Source organism: Ixodes scapularis, unplaced genomic scaffold (assembly GCF_016920785.2).
Source record: "Ixodes scapularis isolate PalLabHiFi unplaced genomic scaffold, ASM1692078v2 PGA_scaffold6__148_contigs__length_123643588, whole genome shotgun sequence".
NCBI classification, from domain to species: Eukaryota; Metazoa; Arthropoda; class Arachnida; order Ixodida; family Ixodidae; genus Ixodes; species Ixodes scapularis.
The window spans coordinates 41,113,875-41,137,478 of NW_024609881.1; the positions used below are offsets into that span (position 1 = coordinate 41,113,875).

At 46.8% G+C, this 23,604-nt stretch overlaps 1 protein-coding gene across 1 annotated transcript in view; it reads left to right on the forward strand.

Annotated features, from left to right (window-relative positions):
• LOC8025322 (guanylate cyclase 32E) overlaps positions 1–23,604 on the forward strand; it is a 312,963-nt gene that overhangs the window by 247,834 nt on the left and 41,525 nt on the right. Inside the window, exons 13-16 of the mRNA XM_040210470.2 lie at positions 7,215–7,386; positions 10,439–10,588; positions 11,226–11,415; positions 22,490–22,630. Of these exons, the coding sequence (XP_040066404.1) occupies positions 7,215–7,386; positions 10,439–10,588; positions 11,226–11,415; positions 22,490–22,630 (653 nt within the window). The remainder of the gene's footprint in view (positions 1–7,214; positions 7,387–10,438; positions 10,589–11,225; positions 11,416–22,489; positions 22,631–23,604) is intronic.

The following is a 23,604-nucleotide window of genomic DNA, read 5'->3' on the forward strand; positions in this document are numbered from 1 at the left end:
ACCAGATGTTCTCCTTAGGCGCTTAATGGCGGGGTTTCTGAACCACCAGGGCGGCGCAAAATTGACAACGGCGAACGAAACAGGGCCAACAAGGAGGGGCGAGTGACGCGATTTCATAGCGAAGCGCTGGACTCGTCAAATACTTGAAGCCAGTTGCCATTACACAGCGGCCGACCGGCAACTCAAGCACCTGTTTACGAACGCTTCTTTCGTTGTGGTGTGCAGTGTGTGAGACAGACTGTTGTTTTCTGGTGGACGTGAGAGGGTCGTTCTGAACGCCATGCGCTTGAAGGCCATTAGAAAATGCCAAAAAGACAGCCTTTCCTCTATATATTGTATAACGTATTTATTGGTTATATTTTATTAAATATCTGAACGTTCTTTTCTTTTACTTAGCCGTCTTTCTTGTAAAGTATTTAATATTATCCCCGCCTTCTCACAGTAATGTGTAAAATGGTGATCACACTTTCGTAACAATCTTTCTTTGGTTTCGACGCTTGTAATGATTACCGTCACATCCTTGTCAGAAAACAGGTATTGGCTGGGTGCACCCAGTATGGTATACATTCGTCCTAGTTAGTCCAAATAAGCACTAATATGTCGTTGTCTGTACAAAGACAAGCTGCAACTGTATGAGGCCACCTGAAAAGTCTAAGGTCAGATCTGTTAGAAATCGAAATTGCCGTCTTAATCACTTATGAAACGAAGGAATAGAGAAGTTCACTCCTCGATTATGTTAATGGGAACACGACATCGGCGCGCGTTAGCCCTATAGTCCGAAAGGATGATAGCGGACATTACATTTAATCGCTACAGATAGGTGCCCCAAATGAGCCCGCATTATCCTATAAGTAGCTTGCATAACAGACCTTCGAATCTAAGAGATAGATGGCAAAAACCGGCGAAAGCTTGATCGCGCTAGCAGTGTCGCTCTGTATAAGGAGTATTTTTTTCTCCGGCGGCCATAGCCGTCTGCGCAACTGATGAGCATGTGCTGTCAGCGAGTGTCCCTCAGAAATAGCGACAGCGGGAAAATAGGCCATTAGGGAGGGAGTACAGATGCACAGATGCATCCTAGAGAAATCCCCATTTCTTTGTTTGTTCGTGACGCCCGTCTAATAAAATAGCAAGAGAGGGCAGCACGCTCAATCAGCAGCAGTAAAAGCAAAGACCTCCACTCTTTACATAATCCTGTTGGTGCCCAATGTTTCTAATCTGAATGAAAATGACGCTACAGCTTGTAAGTCAGAAAGACTCGAGAGCTGTCTTCGATTAGACACGAGTATTTTGCACCTGCTCAACGCCTGGACCGCATTCATTTGCCGATTTTGCGTGTCCTACGGCCTTTTAGACAAAACATGTTTTTATGACTATGGTTGCACACACAGACAAGCACACAAAGATTTAGTGCAGAAGTTCGTAACACCAATTTACCCGCTTAGATATAACAAAAAAATAGCTTCTGCATAAGTATTTCTGTGTCACTTCCCTGCTAAACTTAACAGGGAATACGCTCCCCCCTAAGTTTATTGTCCGCTAGATTTAGCGGAATTTCACGTCACCCCCAAACTAAAAAAAAAATAAAAAAATCGAGCCCAGGTGGAATGAAACAAGCAGCGCGTTATGTGTTTCCCTACTGATGTGATAAGGGGTAATACACATTTAGCAAAGCTTGCAGTGCCTCCCGCGGCGCTGAAAGGAATGCCGTGAAACTCAAGGTACCGGTTGTAGAAGAAGACAAAGCCAGACAGTCGGACGAGTCACTGCGCTACCCTCGCGCTCTCCTAACTTTTACGCGGTAAGGAGGAGTTGTGCAGGACTTTATGTGCAGTATTCCAGTTTATTTTTTTTTAGGTTTGCAGGATTTAATGTTAGAATCTACACAGGCGAATTTAATCACAATCATCATTTTGCTGAATGGCATCTGTTCCAAACTAATAGCGGCCTTCTTGAGGATGATGAAGTAAGAAGTAGGAGATAGTACTCTGGCTCCTGGAACGCTTCGCCTACTAATGCGTTTACCGCTCCCCCCCCAAAAAAAAATGGTCCCTTGATATCCACCTGCTGACGTCCCAGAAGTGTCACACTGTCGCCGGCCGCGATCTTAGCGGCGTGACAACAGCAGTGGCGGATATGGCAGACGCCTGTTCTGCAGCCTGTCGCTCGTCAGCTTGCCAATCCACGGAAGCTTCGTCATCCAGAAGTTGGGACGCCATGGCAACAGCGACACTCCCGTTCATTCGCGCTTTTCGCCAGCAATTCTACGACCAACCGCCACGGTCGCGACATCCAACAGCGTAACACTGTTTTTTGTGACGTCATTGTTTGCCACTTAGGGTCCACTTCGGATGCGTTGGCGGAATAGGACGCTAAGTACACTGTGTCACAGAAGAAAATTTACAAGAATTTTTTCACCGCAAAAATAAACTAGGCATTGCCGTGCGCTCATTCTCCGCCCAAAGGTAGCGCTAGAGGTCACAACCAGATGTCCAAGTTTCAGCCCGATCCGATACCTTATTCAAAAGTTATAAATGATTTTCTGAAAAGTTCCATGGCAAAATGGAGCCGATTTTTGCCCGTTTCGGTTTCTGGCGCCCTAGGGCCCTATGTATTCGAAAACTCCGTCGGCCGCCATCTTCCCATTGAACTTTTCAGAAAATCACTTATAACTTTTGCGGATCGGGCTGAAACTTTGGCATCTGGTTGCGACCTCTAGCGCAACCTTTGGGCGAAGAATGAGCGCTGGGCAATGCCTAGTTTATTTTTGCGGTAAAAAAATCCCTGTAAATTTTCTTCTGTGACACCCTGCAGACTAGTAGGGGGCGCGTTCCCGTCACCGTAATGCTACCAAGCGGTGGGCGCTTAAGGCCTGAAGGTTTGATAACTCAATACAACAGGAAACGCAAATTGGATACAATTGCTTCGTCGCCGTTTATATTGCAGTGCTGTCCAATCATTCTGTTGGCACAAGTTTTACTGCAAACCATTTTTATAATAGAAATTTCATTATGGGTCTCATGTGGTGGCCGCGTTGTGCTGATCAGTCCTACTCACACTATATCGAAAGTGAAGCAAATCAAGAAATGATTACGACGCGATCGAAAGACCAATCTTCATCTACCATTGAGGTGCGAAAGTAACTGTGCCCAATAGAAAACCGTTTCATGGCCGCCGTTAGTTGCTCGGGTGTGAAACTGCATTTCGAGTCACCAGATGGCGCTGAACGTTGAACACACCATGAGACCACATACGCAGCCCGGGGACCCTGGCCACAAGCAAGCACCGTATTTGATCGGCCCAGGATCGGCATCAGAGTACCAGAGGGAATACCCACCATTGGCGGTACTCGAAATGCGAAGTTCTCCTGCGTGCACGCTATGCCCTGGACACCCGCAAAGACAAGCCTCTACAATGACGCCAATCAGGGACACTCATTATTGGGACAGACCACCCCCTGTGTCGGAAAGCTCGCCGAACAATTTGTTCCGCGGAGACTTCAACCGCCTCCTAGCTCCTCCGTCCTTCCCAGCTCCGAGTGCAACTGCTCAGATCAACAGACCTTCGACAGTGCCGGGTCTCCGGCCAAGCTTCTCAATCAACGAGAATTTTCTTCGACCCCCTCCTGCTCCCCCATCACTGGAGTTGCTACACTTCGTGCAACAAGTAGTCCAGCAGCAGGTCGAAGCTATGCAAAATCAGAAGTGATAGAAAGGCCGCGAGCGGGAGCACAAGACGCAGTTGATCCTGCTTACGTTCCGAAAAGAAGATCAACAACCAAGAAGCGAAAACCAGGAAGTGTTGTGGTAGGTTTTTTCAATATGAATGGTACGCGCCGTCAACGAAAGTGGCTTGAATTGTACGCGACTCTCCTTACAAAGTCCGTTTCTATATTCGGTGTAGCGGAAACCCACTTGAGGGACATGGAAGAACCACCTATAGATCCAGCCTGGTGCTGGACTGGGTGAAATCGAGTTGAAGGAGAGAGGCGAGGAGGAGGAGTAAGACTGCTTTGGTCAAGTCACGGACCAGCGTGGATTCGGACATGTGAGAACTGCAGGGAGCACCTATGGGTACACGGAAAGATAGGTAACGTGCTGACAGCCGTCTGCATCATTTATCTTTCCGTGGGAAACAACCGCCAAGAAGAGAATAACAATATCATCGAGTGTGTTCGTCGAGATATACACAACTTGCCCACAGGTCTCTCTGTGCTGATAATGGGAGATTTTAATGGCCACCTGGTCGAATTGGATGGACGGGAAAATAATAACGGAACCATGATGAGAGACTTGGCGGAGGACGTCGAACTGGAGATCTTGAACTTAAGAGAAGATTGTGAGGGACAGCACACTTGGATAGTGCGAGACCGCCGGACGTGCATAGACTATGCGCTCGCGTCAAAAAGACTTGGGAGCAATCTTCAAAAGGTGGTTGTAGACGAAGAAGGTGCGTGGAGCGTCAGCAGGCGATCACAACAGCATTTTCCTGCACTTCGGCACTGTTCGAGGAACTCCGAGCCGTTCACAACGCAAAGCTGTAACTCACATACGCGAAGACGACATATCCACTGTCGTCCAAACTTTTGACGAGAGCACCCGCCGTATGCACGCACTAAGCTACGACGACTTTGCAATAGAGCTCAGGACCATTATCGCTAATCACTCCACCGTCAAGAGCGCACGAGGAAAACGAAAACTTGTCCCATGGTGGGATGTCGAAATTAAGAGGTTCATCTAAGTACGACAAGAAGCTAATCGGCGACATAGGCAAGCACTGAGGACTCTTGGAAAACATCCCGTGACCTTGCAACTATGGAAGGAATACCGCAAGTGCAAGGTACAAACGCAGGACACTGTGGAAGCAAAAATACAAGCCCATGACTGCAAGGTGATGGCGGACATCAAAGATGCAGGAAAAAAGGCCGTCGAAAAGTTCTGGAGATATTTGGGATCTTTGGCTGGCAAAGAGAGTACTCCAGAACTGCTAGATTACGACAGTGGGTATCCAGTTCAGAATATCGGACAACTTCTTGAGACACAGCTCTATGCTCTGTTCGGAGTTGCGGATGTAGAAATTTCCTCAGAAAACTGGAAAACTCAAAGCCGAATCATAGAGGACGTTCCATTGTCAGCATCTAATGATGAATTTGTATCACTAGTGGGGCGAGTGCATGTAGACCGTGCACTCGCGCGGTTGAATGGCAACACTTCTCAGGGCCTAGACGGAATCTCGGCTAAGGTGCTGAAGAATTTGAGACCCGATTCCCGCACCCAAATGGCGCACCTGTTTAGCCGTTTAGTTTGCGGCGATGAACCCATCCCAAGGGACTGGAAGCGTGGCCGAGTCACATTCATTCCTAAGAAAGGCGGCAACAAACAACATCTGCGTGACTACCGCCCACTCACTGTAACAGCTGTAGCCTACAAGGTGTTTGCAACCATTATTAATTGGCGCATCTCATATTGGGCCGAGTGTGCTGGTGCTCTCACCGAGCTACAAAATGGATTCCGCAGAGATCGTCGACTGGATGACAACTTGTTCACCCTGACCATATGCATTGAGATCGCTCGGTTGGAAAAGCGGAACCTTATCTGTTGCTTTTTGGACGTTGCTAAAGCTTACGACAGTGTTCCCCATTCCTTGCTGATCAAGCGGCTCCAGCAGCTTGACATGCCGGAACCTTGGGTGGAGCTAATAAAGCGGCTTTATGATGGAAATCAAGTTATGGCAACGTTCAACGGAGCCTTTTCTGGTGACGTTCCGGTGCGTAGGGGACTACGCCAGGGTTGTCCGTTATCCCCCGTTCTGTACATGCTCTATACATCCGGCATGGAGAAGGAGCTAGAACACACAGGTATTGGCTTTACTTTGCGACACATGCAACACGGAGACATGGTTGAATGGCGGCTTCCCGGGCTCGCTTTCGCGGATGATCTAGCACTGATGGCCGACAACGTCTCAGATATGAAAAAACTGCTGATCGCCTGCGAAGAGGAAGCGGCTCGGTTTCGACTGCGATTCAATGCCAACAAGTCGGCCGTGGTGCTTTTCTCCGGGCAGGGCGAGGGCCTTGAATCTCTTACCATCCAGAACACTGCGCTTCCTGTTAGTAGCCGCTACAGATACCTTGGAGTGACCCTGACCAGTGCACAAGACTACCTAGCAGAGCACCATCAAATTCTCAAGGCGTCAGCGCAGAGGAAGCGAAATGTGCTACGTCGAAAGAGCCTTTGGTGCTGCGATCGGTATGTGTTAACCCGTGAACTTTGGAAAGCTGTCGCTGTGCCAGGCTTCACTTTCGCCAATGCCGTTACATGTGCCCCCAGCGAGATCCGAGAATACCTTGAGCGGCGCCAAAGGGAAATCGGACGTCAGGCACTCGGATGCCATGGAAGAGTCGCAAACGAACTGGTCCAAGGAGACCTTGGCTGGTCCTCCTTTGAGGCACGGGAGGCCAGCAGCAAGTTGGAATACTACGCCCGATTGCGACACATGAATGGGGATCGCTGGGCACGGCGGATTTTCGTGTACATTCACCTAAGAGGCGCGCACACAACATGGAGACGCCGTACCATCCGACTGGGCACGAAATACGGGGCTTTCTCAATGTCCGACGAGCCTCCGACGAAGAAAGAGTGGGTTGCCAAGGTGAGAGAGAAAATTAAGACCGTCGAGGTGAACCGGTGGAGAGCAGACATGCAAGAACACTCAAGCATGCACCTTTACGCGTCTTTCAAGACCACCATTGCTCCAATCCTCTGGTGTGGTAATACGCTGGGCAGCAGGCTCCTCGCTGAGGCCCGAGGGGACGCCTTGCGTACCCGCCTCTATCGACGAAAATACGACAGCAACGTGACCGACACCCTATGCAGTGCTTGTGGGGAAGTGGAAGAAATTATACACCACTTGGTACTTGAGTGTCCGGCACTCGCACCGGCAGCAGACGTCAGCGCTCGCATCGAGCAAGCCCTCGGGTTTACCGAGGAGAACACTTATGTGCAGTGCTCGAAGCGGAGACTCGAGGCCTGGTGGGCAGTACATTGTTGAAACTAGTGGATACACTCCGCTTTCTAACCTTTTTTTTAATTTTTTATTAATCTTTTTGGCGTGTCTATTTAGTAGACGCCCGATTCAAAGGGAATCGCCACATAAATACAATACAATACAATACGCCCCATTGAAATGTATTTAATTGTTTTTCCTCCCGGTATCAGGGCATGGTCTTCCTGCACGAATGCCCGCTCAGGTCCCACGGAGACCTTCGCTCGAGCAACTGCCTCGTGGACAGCCGTTGGGTGCTCAAGGTTGCCGACTTTGGCATGTCTGAGCTCAAGGTCGGCGCCGAACCACCACACGGGAGCTCCGACTTGGAGGCGCAATGCCAACGTGAGCGCTTTCATCTCGCTTTTTATTCGCAACCCCAACGACGTCCCATTTCGGTCTCTTTCCTCTTTTTCACATTTAAGCCACCCTACTAAAAAGACATATGCACCTATACGACGAATATATCACATAATACTATATTAAAGTACCATATGCCAAATTATATGCATTTTTTCACAGAAGTAAATGTTGTGTTTGTCAACGGTTCTCCGCCGTACTTTTCCCGTCAGACAGAATATAAATTGCATGGAGTTCTTCCACTTGATTTATTAAGACTTTTATATTCGATACTTTACTTTTATAGATATAGGGCACAGCATCGGCAATGTTTTTTTTTTATTATTCTTTCTTTGTAGGATGACCGTATAATTTAAGGAAGGTGGTCTTCAACGACCTAGAATTGCGAAGTTTGGCAAAAAAACTTCTTGTTTTCAGGAACGTTTTTAACGCGAAATCATTAGCTGTCCATGAAGCAGAGCTGGCGGCGTCTGTAACCGCGTAAAAATCCATCATAAAAACTCATACCCCCGAAAAACGGCACCTACATTGGCTGGGACGCATCACATCAGATGTTTAGTCATTAAAGCCGGCGCGGCCGCTCTAGGTCAAACCGAACGCGCTTCAGAAATAAAACACATATAAAAGCACAGCAATGCAATGCTTCTTCACGGAAGCCGCCGTGAAGCCTGCAAGGTTCGCCGCGCCTGTGAAGTTTGGGAGTGTGATGTCACCAACGCATCGCCGTGTACGATAGGAAGACGTGGCACGCTGCTTGTAGGAATGCGCTACGCGTAGGAATGCTCTACATGTAGGAATGCTCTACGTGTAGGAATGCTCTACGTGTAGGAATGCGCTACGTGTAGGAAAGCTCTACGTGTAGGGATGCTCTACGTGTAGGAATGCGCTATGTGTAGGAATGCTCTACGTGTAGGAATGCGCTACGTGTAGGAATGCTCTACGTGTAGGAATGCGGAAACATTCCGGCACGTAAGCAGTTTAAAGTGGCTCTGTCGAAAGTTTTTGGGTCTTTTGTATGGTATCATGATATTTTATTTTCGGTGCATTTCTTCAAAATCATCAAATGCTTGTTAACGGAAATCCCATTTCCAAAGTGTTTTCCGTCTTTCCATTTGTCCTTGCATTTCCCGATAAATGTAGTGGGCAAAATGAATTGATGTTTAGGTAACGTGACGGCAACTGATTCACGTTACCTGACATCACGTGATCTACACAAAAATTGAGTTTCCCAGCCAAAATCGGCGAAGAAATTAGGGACACGTCACTTATACCACAATTTCGTTTCCCAGCTACATTTAGCGGGAAAAGTTATGTAACATGACCTGATGTCACGTGACCTATACCAAAATTCCGTTTCCCAGCTAGACTTAGCGTAAAATTTGCAATCACGTGAATTATACACCAATTCCATTTTCCTGGGAGATTTAGCGGGGAATGTGACGGAACGCAATCTAACGTCACTTGACTAATACACCAATTGAATTTCCAATCTAAATTGAGCGGGAAATTCGATATCACGTGGCCTCACATCACGAGACCCATTGGGAAATTTACTGTTCCTGCTGGAAAAAAATGACTTCTCGTGACCTGATGTAACGTGACCTATACACCAATTCAGTTTTCCCGCTCAATTTATCCGGGAAGTCAATAGCATGTGACCTAAACACAGCTGCGAAAAAAAGGCGAAATACGAGCAAAGGGACCGAGGTGATGGTAATGTTGCTCGTGGACTTATAAAAGTAGTAACAGCGCTAAGCAAGAGCCGGGAAGAGGATGCACACATACGCAAAGGATTAAAGAAAATGGTCAAACGGGTAGGACGTACTTTCTCACTTCACATCTTTTGATCTGGATGACGTCGCTTCCCCCGGAGCTTCGTATAGAAAGCCTAGATTTCTGAGAACCATCAAGGGCGCTTGCGATATGGCGTAGGAATTTTTCTGACTTCACACAACACCAGATAATCGTAAGCATACCTGAAAGCAGTCTAATAACTAGCGCATGAATCACTCAGGCACGTTTACCCAAGCCTCTCCCCTTTTTAAAGCACACGTCTTAGGCGCCCGTTTCCGGCTTGAGCGGCGAAGCCGTCGGCGTCGGCGTCGTAGTAACCGCGCGGTGCATTTTGGGACGCGTGACGTCCCTGGTGACGTCGCTGATGACGTCATCAGTGACGTCATTGTCACCAATGACGTCATCAGTGACGGCATGGTCATGTTCACTGATGACGTCCTCAGTGACGTCACCGATGACGTCATAGGCGTCCGCATTATCATCGTCATCCTCACTGACGACGTCACTGGTGACGTCATTATGTTAACGTCATCGTGATGACGCCATCGTCACGTGACCCCCTTGAGGTCATAATTATAATGCAATTAAATGCAAAGGTGCAAGCGAGCTGGACAAGAATGACGAAAATGATCCCTGGAGAACGGAACAAGACAGGCAAAGCACGATCACACGCGCTCCAGCGCTCCACCTGTAATGGAGAGGTCCCGGGTTCGATACCCGGACTAGGCGGATATTTTATTTTTTTTTTTTCAGTCTTTTGCCAGTTACTTAGCTGTGTTTGGAGATTTGTGTTTGTTCTTTGTGTCTCTTGTTCCCCTTCTCCGGGGATCATTTTCGTCCCCTTGAGGTCACGTCACCCCGGTGACGTCACGGGACCCTGGTGAGGTGATGTGACCCCCGTGACGCGACGGCGACGCCGCTAGGAGGGCGGAGTAGCGGGCAGGATGTGTAGGTGAGGAGAAGGGAGGATGGGTAAACCTTCCCTCCGTCTCCTCAAGAGCTGCGCTCTAATTCGGTGTTACAGGGAGGTGTAAACGGCTTTATTTTTTCCCCGACTCTCTCTTTATCCTTAAAGCAGGCGATGTAACGTCATTGAAAGTGCGCCAATCAGGGTGACGAAATTGTCCTGTTTACTTAATCCACAATACATTTTTTTTTGAAGACATCAGTTTCCAGTATGAAATAAAAGCGAATTTTTGCTTGGAAATATGAGCAATAACCTTGACTGTTCGGGGGGACCCAGGTCTCCTGTGGAGGGCCCCGGAGCTCCTGCGGGACGCCCTGGCACCCCTGTGGGGCACACAGAAGGGAGACGTCTACTCGTTCGGCATCATCCTCTTCGAGGTCCTGGGTAGGCAGGGCCCTTACGGCAGGACGTCACTGCTGCCATCTGGTGAGACGCCAAAAAAGGCATTCATGGTGTCGTGATAGTTGCCATACGGAAAATTGAGTCTCACCTAAATTTTAATACTAAGCGATCTGGCTCAAAAGTGCATCAACGCATTAATAGACCCATCTGAAGTATTAACCTAAACAAAACGCCACGATGTTTTTTGTTCGCATAAGTTATTCAAGTTTTATATTTGGTCTCAGACGCTGAGAGGCTCAACCTAGACACTGAGAACGTGACGTCAGACATTGTACTACAGGGCAATATCGCGCCATTACAGCACTCTTCCCGTTCTGTCTCAAACCGGTTGATGGTGTCAAATGAATCTCACTAAATTTATGCCAGCAAAAAAAAAAATAATAATAATATTAATTTTTTTAAGACTGCCGGCCCGACTTGCAAGTTATACGACCTGTGACGTCACCCCACTTAAAGGCGTTCAAAATTGAAATGTTTCATTAAAGATGAGCTTTCTTTTCCCGTTTTCTCAATAGCTGCTTTAAATTCAGAGAATGCCACTAATGTGCTCTAAAGAGTAAAGCCTCCGTAATCAGAAATAGAGTTTAGTGTGGGTAGCCAAGAAGCCGTCGGAGCTCCCCTTTAACTCTACGTGCGAATGACATCCTATCGTCCATCGCAGAGATGGTGCGGCGGGTGATGTGGCCCGAGAAGCAGGCCGTGCCCTTCAGGCCGCAGCTCTGGGACCTGCCCGAGCGAGAAGGCACCGAGTGCGTCCGAGACTGCATGGTCGACTGCTGGGCGGAGGACCCCGACGCGAGGCCCGACTTCAAGGCTATTCGCACCAGGCTCCGACCGATGCGCAAGGGACTGTACGTGTACTTCTTCCCGCTGAGTCTCGAGTTCTCCGTTGCCAGCTTGATAAAAGACAACTCGATCTCTGGAGACCGAATGCTCGGTTTTCTACCTCAAAGAAGTAGAAAACCGAGCATAGAATAGTATAACTTGTAGAAGTTATACACGTATGCACCCAACACGATTTTTACAAACAAACGCGTTTTCTCACACCAGGCGTGGGCAATACGCGTGCGCACAGAAACCAGGTAAAGGTATGCAAACTGTTTTTTTAATTGAGCTCTATACTTTTTTTTATGTTGCGTTGTTTAATTGAGGGCAATGGCCGAACCTGCAAGGCGTGAAATGTGTTAATTACTGAGCTAGTTTTCAGGGCATTACGTAGTTAGATAATTAACGCTTGAACACATTGTGGTCTCGTTGTGACTTTGTATTTTTGAATAAAAATTTCTGGGGGGTGCTTCAAGGCGAGAACTGTCATACTTTTACACGGCTTCGAAGCCGAAACTATCAGTCGAAGCGCGATCGGCACGTTGATCCCTCTGCTCTGCAATTGCGTAGGTCTGACGCCATCTGCGGCGTGGACGCGCGGGTTGCAGAGCCGTCTCAGGACGAAGACATCCACATCATGGGCGCGTTTCGCTGATTATTTTCGGTTTTGGAGCCGTGTGCATGGGCGGCATTTCTCGCCCCATACAGCCCATTAGGAACTTTTTATGAATATTTCGCGTCAAGTTAAGACTGCCATGATGCCGAGCGTCAGTTATCTAACTATATTATGCCCCCAAAAATATGAAACTGGAAAGTTAATTGAAATATTTCAGTTAAATATCTAATATCACCTCTTTTTTTGCGCCGCCCATGGCCACATTTCTTAGCCTCACCCAGGTAGCACAAAGTTGGCTCACAAAGGTGAGGCGACATGGGTCCCACATCAGCTTTGTAAGTCTGGCCAGAGGGGGCCCACATGGGCAGGCCACCTGGGTTGCCTCGGGGAACCTACAGTAGCTCTACTTGGGCAGTGGGCTCCCGTCGTTGGACCCACAGCGGGCTTATTTCGGCAGGGGTCTCCGTCGTGGTGTATCGATGTTTATCATTGCGACATAATTATCAGCTCTATGTTAAGTCGCACAGTGTCCAGCGTGTGTCCATTCAGCCCAAAAGCTCCGAACGATGTCCCGGGCGCTCGCGTTGGTAGCGCGAGCACCTCATCGCTTCGTCATGTGGCTATCTTGTATAGCGCAATACGATACACCCCCCTGTTTTTCTTTTCTTTAATGTTTGCAATCACGTTAGTTAAAAAACAAATAAAAAAGCGAAAACACATTAAGGCACTTGATTAAAGTTACAGTCTTAGTGTAGTCGCATAGGAGGCCTTCTTTGCCGCTGGGATCTTCGTGGAGGCGATGGCGAACGCCTGCTTAAAGGCACTAAAGCATGGCCCGGTGATGCCACCGACGGTAAGTCTGGATGAGTTTCCTCGTCCGGTGTGTCATCTTGCGGTGTGTTCGGTCTGAAAGGCTCGCTTGTCGGTAGCAGATGTTGCGTGTTCCTCCGAATAACCCTGCCGTCCTCGGTTAAAACTTGGTACGACCTCGGGCGTGTCTTGGCGACAACTTTCGCCTTCTTAGACCACCATCTCTTTTTGACTCTGACGACCTGGCCCTCTTTCAATGGCAGAAGTAGACCTCTGGAATACTCAGTCTGGACGTGCTTCTGCACCTTCAAACCTGGCTGGTCACCGAAGTCCGGAAAACTTGACCTCAACCTTCGTCCTTGCAGCAGCTCCCCTGGCGAACGTCCGTCTTCTAGTGGGGTTGACCTATAACTCAGCAAACCCAGCCAAAATCGTCTCGGCTTTCTTTTGTCTTCTTGAGGATCCGCTTCACAACCTGCACGCCTTTCTCTGATGAACCGTTTGACCGAGGGAACTCCGGGCTTGACGTTATGCGTCTGAAGTCATACTTGCGAGCAAACAAGGTGAACTCTCGACTTGAGAACTGGGTTCCATTGCCACTGCATACTTCGACTGGGATGCCGTATCTCGCAAATATGGCCGCCATCTTCTCGATGGCTGTGCTTGACGACGTGTTGTTTAGTTCCTCCACTTCTGGAAATTTGGAAAGAGCATCATATACGGATAAGTATGATTTTCCTCCGTACTGGAAGAGATCAACACCAACCCTGTACCACGTAAATTTCGGTGTCGGGCTCAAGACAAGGGGTTCTCTTTGCTGATTGTATGCGTAGCGTCTGCATATCCCACACTGTTTTACCAGAGATGTAACATCTGCGTTAATACCTGGCCAAAATACGAATCGACGTGCTCTCGCTTTGCACTTATTTAGGCCCATGTGGCTTTGGTGAATTCTCTTCAACATCTTGGGTCGCATGGCCTCGGGTACGACAACTTTTGTGCCTTTCTGCAGAATACCCTTCACCACTGACAGCTCGCCCTCAAAAGGCTTTAGCTCTCCTTCGACTCTCGTGCCGTTGCTGACACTTTGTATCACGGTGCGTAAATACGGGTCCTTAGCGGTTCCCTCGGCAATTCACTTCATTGTGGTAGCGCTGACAAAGGCTGTTACTACACTCACGGCGTGCATTTCGACCTCGTCCTTGCTGGTTGTGTCATCTCGTGACTTGTCGTTCGTGAGCCTTGAGAGTATGTCGGCCAAAAGGAGTTGTTTCCCTGGAAGATATTCCATAACGAAGTCATATTTTAGTAACCGCAAAAAAAAGCCTTTGCAATCTGGGTGGCATTTCTCCAATTGCCTTTTGAGCGATTGCAATCAATGGCCGATGATCTGTTTCCAAAATTACCTTGCGGCCATAAACGAAGTAGTGAAACTTTTGACACCCAAAGCTCACTGCTAGGGTCTCCTTTTCAATTTGCGAGTAACGCTACTCGGCTGAAGTTAACGTCCGCGATGCGTACGTCAAGGGACGCCAGTTGTCGCCATGACGCTGTAAAAGCGATGATCCCAGACCATTCATTGACGCCTCCGACGTTACTTTCGTATCTTTACCCGGATCAAACATTGCAAGAAGTGGTTCTTTGCTTAGACATTCGCATATGCCTTGCCACTCTTCGGTGTGGTTAGGCGTCCATTCAAAGACAGCGTCGTGCTTAATTAAGCTTCGCAACAGAGGTGTTCTCTCGGCCAACGAGAAAAGGTACTTGGAAAAATAATTGACTACACCCAACAGCCTCTGCACGCCTAGTTTTTCGGATGGAATCGGCATCAGTTTCACAGATTTGATATGTTCCCGGTTTGGCTTTATTTCTTCCTGAGATATTTTATCGCCCAAAAATTCCATTTCCGAGACTCCGATCTCACAGTTCTCCGGATTAAAATTTAGTCCTACTTGCTTGGCGGCTTCAAGCACATCTTTTAGTCGTTGGTCGTGCTGAATCCTGGACGTTCCCCACACCAAGATACCATCAACGTACACGGGAACACCGGGCAGAGAGTCAAAACTTTCGTTCAAAGTCTTTTGAAATACCTCTGATGCGGACGAGATTCCGAAAGGCAGTCATTGAAACCTGTATCGTCCAAAAGGAGTAGAGAACGCACAAATCCTCGATGTTTCTTCATCAAGAGGGACTTGGTGGAACCCAGCTTTCGCGTCCAGCGGGCTGAACACTTTCGTTCCTGGTAATTCGGCTTCTATATCTTCGCGTCTCGGCATTTCGTAGTGCTCCCGCTTAATGCACGCGTTGATCATTCTTGGATCCAAACAAACTCTACGTTTTCCCGTTTTCCGTCTTTCTTTTTGACAATCGCGAGCGGACTTACCCAGTCCATTGGCTCGTTGACTTTTGTTATTATGGCAGCCTGCTCCATTCTCTTCAGCTCGTCGCGCAGCTGTTCTTGTAAGGCCAAAGGAGCGCGTCGAGACGCGTGGACAGCTGGGGTTCCGCCGTCGCGTAGCACTATCTTGTAACGGCGTTGTACACACCCTGTGCCTTTAAACACGTCGCTAAATTCCTCCAGCATTCGCTCACAGCTGTTTGTTGTTACAGAAGCCACGTTGCGGGCCACCAGCCCAAGACTCGCTTGCCTGGAGACCTAGTAGCGCCTGACGTCCTTTCTTTGCGACGAAGAAACCGAGGCTGCAGCATCGGCCATCGAAGGTCACCTGCTGGTTGATGACACCCATCTGTTTGATCACACCTCCGCTGTAGGACCGCAAGATGGAACCGCTCTGGCGAAGAGGAGCCCTGGCCTTAACTTTCCTGTAGACTGAGTAGGGAAGGAGGTTTGCTTGGGATCCGGTATCAACTTTTAACACCACTTCTTCGCCGGCAATGACTGCCTTCACAGTCCAGTCTCGCTGGCTCCTGAGGCTGTCAACTTGTACGTCGAGAATCTCGAAGTCGTCGTCTTCGTCTTTCAATTCACCGACTTCCGACGCTTTTTTACACCAGGCTGCGAAGTGGTTTTTCGCTTGACATGCCCTGCAGGACATGCCCTCGGGGCATTCGCGGAAACTAAGCTAGTCACGTGGCGCAACATGGAACGGCCCGCTCGAGGTGTGCCCTGCCCACTCTATCAGCTGGCGGCGAACGCGGAAGGCTGCTCGCACGCTTTTTACAAACATTATTGCTCGAACAATAAACACACAAAAGCATGAAGGCGTATGAACGATGTCGTCATCAAAAAACAAAAAGATATCATAAAGCACTTTACTTTTATCGCTTATCAAGCCAATAGAGTGGGCGAGACACCCCTCGAGCGGACTGTTCCATGTTGCGCTGCGTGACTAGCTTAGTTTCCGCGAATGCCACCAGTCTAGCGCTACCCGGAGAAAGCCGCTCGCTCGCGCGTTATAGAGAAGGGTGATTAGGACTGTAGATACCTAATATTGTGCAAGTGAGGGCAGTTTTGCAAAACGTTCTGTGTGTTTTTTTTTTTTTTGCAACTCAATTTAAAGGTGATAAGATATGAAAATAAATGAAAAACGGCGGCAGTTTATTTCCTATACCCTATTTTGAATGTACTACTTCGTGAGCTTGCTCCTAGGTGATCATTGTTGATTCATTTTGCGAATAGTATTGATTATCCCGATCTTACTCATCGGCAGGTTCTGCTATTTTTTTTTGCCTTCTTTGCATTTAGCATGTCACCCGAAAACGATTTTATATGCATACAACAAACATGCTGGTATAGCCAACCGGATGTACTCACCTGGAAGCGAGCTCATGGATCAGAGTGCACACGACAAACAAGGATAAGCGTAGGACATAGGTGTTACACGGCCCCAGATATTGTTTTATCTGAATATTCTACTACCTTAGAAGGAAATATAAGTACAATTGAAAACGAGCGTGTTGGTTAATAGATACAAAACTTGAAAGTATAAAACAGAGAGGACGAGGACGAGAACAGGACATCTTTCAAAGATGTCCTGTTCTCGTCCTCGTCCTCTCTGTTTTATACTTTCAAGTTTTGTAAATATAAGTACTCAGCTCCGCTTTTGCTTTACTTTTCATGTTTCATTACCTTAGAATTGAGCTTTGAAAATGTTTATAAACGTCTGACGTAACTACGCTCGCGAGCGCATTTGGAGGATTAAAACTCGAATTTTATAAGGCGTGCCAAATTTATTCGCCCCAATTGGCGCATCCTGTATATACATATATGATATTACTATTGTAAAAAAGAAAAAATTTCTCTGATAATATAAATTCGGCTTACATTTAATTTCTGTTGCTCAAACATTACTTTTGTCGATAACAGCAATATTTAGAAATTAAGAAACCTTATCTTCTTAAACTTAATTTTTAAAAAGAAAGAACTTTCTGTCAAACGGAAACTCTTGACCATATTAGAGATTTAAGCCTTTTTGGAGGGTTGAAATACTGCGTTCAAGCGCGATAGGACCCTTAAGTTTTGTAACGTTCTACAAATACAAATCGAGATAGCTTACAAAATAGTGCTTTACTCGATCCGCCATTTCTATGATTCCCCCTTTTCTTCTTCTTCTATCCCTGCTCTGCCTGGTTTCTTCTTCTTCTATGTCCATCATCTAGCTGTCACATTATACCAACCTTTTTTTACTCATTCCTCCTGGGATGATATGGAAACACATTTCCGATGGTGGCGCATTCAGTGACATTTGTTGAAGTGGTATACCATATGACTTTTAGGATACCTTGCGTGGTAGCTTTTTTCGTCACTTGGTAGGGCCCGGAAAACTTTGTGTGTGTTCCATGGATGCCTTTCCTAACAATGACGACATCGCCCACTTGAATGTTAGGGACTGAACGAAATCTTTTGTCAAAGTTTTTCTTCATTCTTTTCCTATAAAGCTCTTCCTGTTTATAGGTCTTCTTTTCTTCAGTCAGCACTAGATCATCTTTGATGCCAAGTTGTACATCTGCCGGCAAGTAAGGTGCAAGCCCGAAGGCCGCGTAGTTGGGACTACAGCCTAGGGCTGTAGTATGTGAGCGGTTATGATGGGCCACTGCTGCCTCAAGGGCACACTTCCAACCGCCGACGAAGTTCGGGTACATAAACAAGTACTGCTTCAAGTCTCGAATCAGTCGTTCTGCGAGGCCATTCGCTTCCGGGTGATATGGGGCAGCAAAGCGCAGTTCGATTCCCCTGGATCTTGCCCATTGCTCCAGTTTTTTACTCCGGAACGCAGGACCATTGTCCGAAACAATCACCTTGGTGTTCTTAAACATATCCCTTTCTAGCATTGAAATGACGCTGTTTGCGTCTTCTTTTCCTGCTCTTGAGGCAGCGATGCGCGTACACTCGTCTATGGCTATAAGAAAAGCTTGGGTTCTAGCCACTCCATCACCCTTCTTTCTTAATTCGGCGAAATCCAGATGAACTACTTCAAATGGGACATCCGAGTGAATTGGCAAAGTCATCTCATTGAATCGTTGCTTCTGCTTGGCTTTGTTCATCTGGCATTCGTGACACGAACGCACATACTGGTAGATATCTTGCTTCATTCCAGGCCAGCAGAATCGGTGAGCCAGTTTACTATACGTCTTCCAAAATCCATCATGGCCGCCTGATTCTGGACTATCATGGTATAGCCTGAGAATGTAACTCACAGCCGTGACTGGAACTTGAAACTTGCCATCGCTGAAAGTTAGATCTTCGGTTCCCTCCCACAGTCGAGTGTAGAAGACCTCCTCCGTATCATGCCTCATCTCGGAAATCGACAGACGAGACAATGCATCTGCATCTTTAAGGTGAACTCCTGGCCGATGAAATACTTCAAACTCGAATTGTTGGAGTTCGTTTATCCACCTAGCTGTTTTTCCTTTCAGTTCAGTCATGCATAGGAGGAACGTTAATGCTTGGTGATCCGTGAAGAGCTTGAACTTGTGGCCCTCGAGGTACGAGCGAATGTATCGCACGGCCTTAAGAACAGCTAGGGCTTCTTTTTCTGTTGTTGTGTAATTTACTTCAGGCTTAGAAAAAGTATATGAGTGATACCCTATGACAGAGAGCTGTTGAGATGTTGGCTTTGTCGGATTACGTTGATACAGAACAGCACCTGTACCATAGTGGGATGCATCCGTGTTCAGTTCAAAAGGCAGGTCAAAATCGGGTAAAATCAATACAGGATCAGAAGAAATCGCTTGCACTAGATGCTGGTACGATTCTTTACACTCGTTGGACCATTCGAATGGTACATCATGCTGCGTTAGTCGCGTAAGGCACCTTGTCTTCTTTGCAAAATCCTGGATGAAAGGCCTGAAATGTCCGGCAAGCCCAAGAAACACTCTAAGCGAATGGACGTCAAAGGGCTTTCGGAGGCTGGAGATCCGAGCAACGAATTTTCGCTTGGTAGTTTTAGACCTTCCGTCAAAGTTCCGCCCAAGAAATACAACCTTTCCTTGGAAGAATTCACTCTTTTTTACATTGATCTTAAGATGTGCCCCTTTCAAAGCTCCCAGCACGGATGCCAGATGTCGACCATGATCTTCTTGACTATTTGAATATACAATTATGTCGTCGATATAGACGTTACAGAACTTTCCTAGAAATGGGCTTAGTAGTTCGTTCATCATCTTTTGGAACCAGGCTGGTGAATTCTTCCAGCCAAAGGGAAGTCTGTTGTACTCGTATACTGCAAATGGTGTTACGAATGCAATATATTTCTTGTACTCTTCCCTTAAAGGAACTTGTAAAAATCCTTTACACAGGTCAATCCTAGAAAATACTGTGCATCCTCCTGTCTCATCGATGATGTTGTCAATTCTGGGCATTGGAAAAGGAAAAAGTTCGGTTTGACGGTTAATCATGCGATAATCGGTACATAGCCGTAGTGATCCATCTTCCTTCGGCACGATGGTTATTGGTGATGCAAAAGAAGAGACAGATGGTCGAATGATTTCGGCATCCAGCATGTCTTCTAGTTCCCTCTTTAGCCAACGTTTCTTTTCTAAAGACATGTTGTATGGCTTCCGTCTGACAATGGTGGTATCCGCCAACTCGAATGGTACTTCGAAACAAGTGGTTGCGGGTGGGTATTTGCCCACAGGTATTATTTCTGGGTAGTTAATGAGTATATCATCAACCGATTCCACATATTCTACCTTATTCTTTGCACTGGCAAGGTTTGTGTCAGATACTTGGACCGTATCATCCCAGTATATGTTGATGTGCATTCTCTTCATATCCGGCCGAGACAGTAGCAAGTCATAATTTAATCCATTAATTACTAGAGCTTCGGTCTGGACTTGTTGGGATTCATATTGAATGGTCAGGTGAATCCATTTGGAGTGTATTTTCTTTCCTCCGTCGTAGCCTTGAACCTCGATTGTACGACCCTCAAAAGTTCTTTCACGATCGACAACCTCTAGGTTAACTATAGTTACAGACGCTCCGCTGTCGACGACAGCTTTTAAAGTTGTTCCATTCACATTTACATTTATATACAAGCGTGTTGATTGGGACAAAAAGACAGTCTCCATTGTTGTCGAGGGGTGGGACTGTACACCCTCCTTTACCAGTTTTTTGTGGTTGTCTGGACTTCAGCCATTTCACGGTCCTCAAATGTTGCTAGGTGTGTCGCTGACTGCTTCTGTGCCACAGCTTGTGGATTCCAATGCGAAGGCTTTTGTCCAAGACTTCTATATCTGTGCGACTGAGGAGTTGCTTCAGCAGGCTTCTGCGCTGCTCGGGGCCACGCATCTAAGCAGAGATGTTGAAAACAGTCCAGAAGGCCCTCCACATTTTTGGGCGCTTTCACTTGGACCTGTTTTTGCAGCTCTTTTGGAAGTCCGTGAATAACCAGCGGGACTACGGATGTGTCTGGTAGGGAGTAGTCTGCCATCTGGAGCAATCGTCGTTTTTCATAGAAATATTCCATGACCCTTCCTGCTTTGTACTTGTAGAATATAGCTTTATCCCACTTCTCCACGGGATTCTCTTGAAATGCCGAATGAAAACTTCTTTTCCACTGTTCCCAGGGGTCGTTGAGATGGTCCGTTAAGTGGGATTCATACCACTTTTTCGCCATTCCGGTGAGAAAAAGTCGCAGATTTTTTACTTTGTCATCGTCGGAACGCCAGCCATTCTTCTCACTAGCGTATTCATAAAATGACAACCAAGCTTCTGAGTTTGTTGTGTGACCATCAAACGGGTCCGGCTTTACCATTCGAAAGCGTGGAGCTTCCTGGTTTCGTGAAAGTCCGACGATGGCTTGAAGCTGTTGTTGGTTTTGCATTATTTGTTGTTGTTGTGCAAGGAGGATCTGGTGGACAAGGTAATTTGGGTCCTCAGGGTTAGTGACAACAGCACGCTGAAGGCTTTCGAGCCCGACAAAGTTGTTTTGGGGATAGGCCTGGTTATTGCCTTGGGGACAGGCCTGTGAGTCACCTTGAGTTCCCAATTGGAAATCGCTTTGAAAGTTGGATTGGAACTCGCCTTGGGTTCCGGTTTGAGAGCCGCCTTGAGGACCGGCATGGAAGCGGAAGCCGTCTTGAGGATTCAACGGGCCCTCCTCCATGGGCTCTATGATAAAGGTCTGAAAATCTGCTACCTTTAGGTTGACCTTGACAGTCCTTTTCTGTAGGATGGCACTGACGTCCAGTCCTGTATTGTCAGAAACGAGTTGAATCAACTCCCGAGTAGTGATACGAGGTGGTAATGGAAATGCCTCCTCGTCTTGAGGCTGGCAAGATGAGAAGACGAGGTCTTCTCCGGCGTCATCTTTTATAGTGAGGGTGATCCACATGATGGGATCCTGTCGACTGCGCCAAAATGTAACGTTCTACAAATACAAATCGAGATAGCTTACAAAATAGTGCTTTACTCGATCCGCCATTTCTATGATTCCCCCTTTTCTTCTACTTCTATCCCTGCTCTGCCTGGTTTCTTCTTCTTCTATGTCCATCATCTAGCTGTCACAAGTTTAACGAATAATTCAGTTAAAAAGAATTTCAGCTCTCAGCGGCAGTCAACTTTCTTTGCTAGAAATACTATGAAAATAAGAGGCGGGTACTGATGAAAGTGTAGACCTCGAAACCCTAGAAAAAAAAGAAAGAAAAAAAAAACTACCGAATTACAAAGGTCAAAGGTCAAAAGTAAGAGTAATATTATGAAGTTTATCCTTAATAAATTAGTATTCTGGTCTTCTTCGACTTATAAAATTCAGTCCAAATTCCGCTGTAAGACTTTACTCGACTCAAAGAGAGCTCAATACTAAGTGAGGTTCCTCAAATTAGCATTTTATTGTCTCTGAGAACTTGTTAGTTGCTAATGGCATTATTTTTGAAGGCTCGAAACTACTATAGGCATTCTAAAATTCGAGTTCCTTCGGAACCCGAATATGCCTATAGTAGAACATAAATATGCCATAATTATATTTGAAGAGCATTAGAAACCATACGGTACCTTCGATCTTACATTACAGCTAACTTAGTTTGCGTTAAGTAAATTTGAGATTCTTTACTTTAGCACATCCGAGGGGAATATATATATATATATATTTTTTTTTATTTTATATTGCCAGATATTATTTCATCACGGAAAACATAAAGAAATGCGCGCGAAGGTTTGTTCGTTTATTAGCGAAATTCCCCCATATGTGTTTATGCATGAAATTCATGTGCAGGAAGCCAAACATCTTTGACAACATGCTGGCCATGATGGAGAAATACGCCACTAATCTGGAGGCTCTCGTCGACGAGCGAACTGACCAGCTGGTCCAAGAAAAGAGAAAAACAGAGGCGCTGCTTTACGAAATGCTACCGAGGTTTGTGTTTCACCATCACGTACAATGTTGGATTAAGGGCACGTGTTTACAGTGAATCTTAAGAATGTTTTGCGCATTCGGCAGCAAAGAGGTCGAAATACGATCCCACTTAAAAATTACAAAATATAGACCGTCGCGTCAAATCTAAAATTGATTCCATTTTCACTTTACCGTAAAAGCCTGAGAGCTAAATCTCTACAGAAAATGTTACAACATTTCTAATGTTCGCACGGTGTTACAATACAATCGGTATATCGGAAATGGGTTTCACTACTCGGATAAAAATGCATTTTTCACATCTATATCGATACAGAGGACCAGTGCTCGAAAGTGTCTCAAAAATACCATCGATATATATTTGCATCGCCCTACTGTTCAGCGCTGGCCACGAAACATACCAAGTGTCCGGAGGCTTGAACTCGTCTGGCGCATAGTAAGCTAATTCCAGTTTTCTAGAAAAAAAAATGAAAGCCGTTTACAACTCCCTCTAAAGCCGAATTAGAGTGCTCTCTTGAGGAGGAGGAAAGAAGGGTATTGAGGGGAGGGTACTTAAAAAAACGGTACTGAGGGGTCACGTGACCTGGGGAGGTCACATGACCTGGAGGGGTCACGTGACCGGGGGGTCCACGTGACCTGGGGGTCACGTGACCTGCGGTGTCACGTTACCTGGGGGCTCACGTGACCTGGTGGGTTCACTTGACCTTACGTTTACGCCGGAGGCGTAAACGTAAGGTCACCTAAGAGCTAAAAGTAATGCAGAATAGAAGGGATGTATTGGTGAATGCGTAAACGCGAAAATGCTGCCTGCTTATGCCGAGAAAGAAGCGAAACAGCGTGCAACACCTCTTCACCTTCGACCTTGCGGTGGTTTTTTAGTGCGAGCCAGACTTTTAGGCACAGTGCTACCATCGCGTGCGTATTCAAAATGCTAGAATAGTCAGGGCAGTCAACTTCGTCTCTCCCGTAATGGCGTG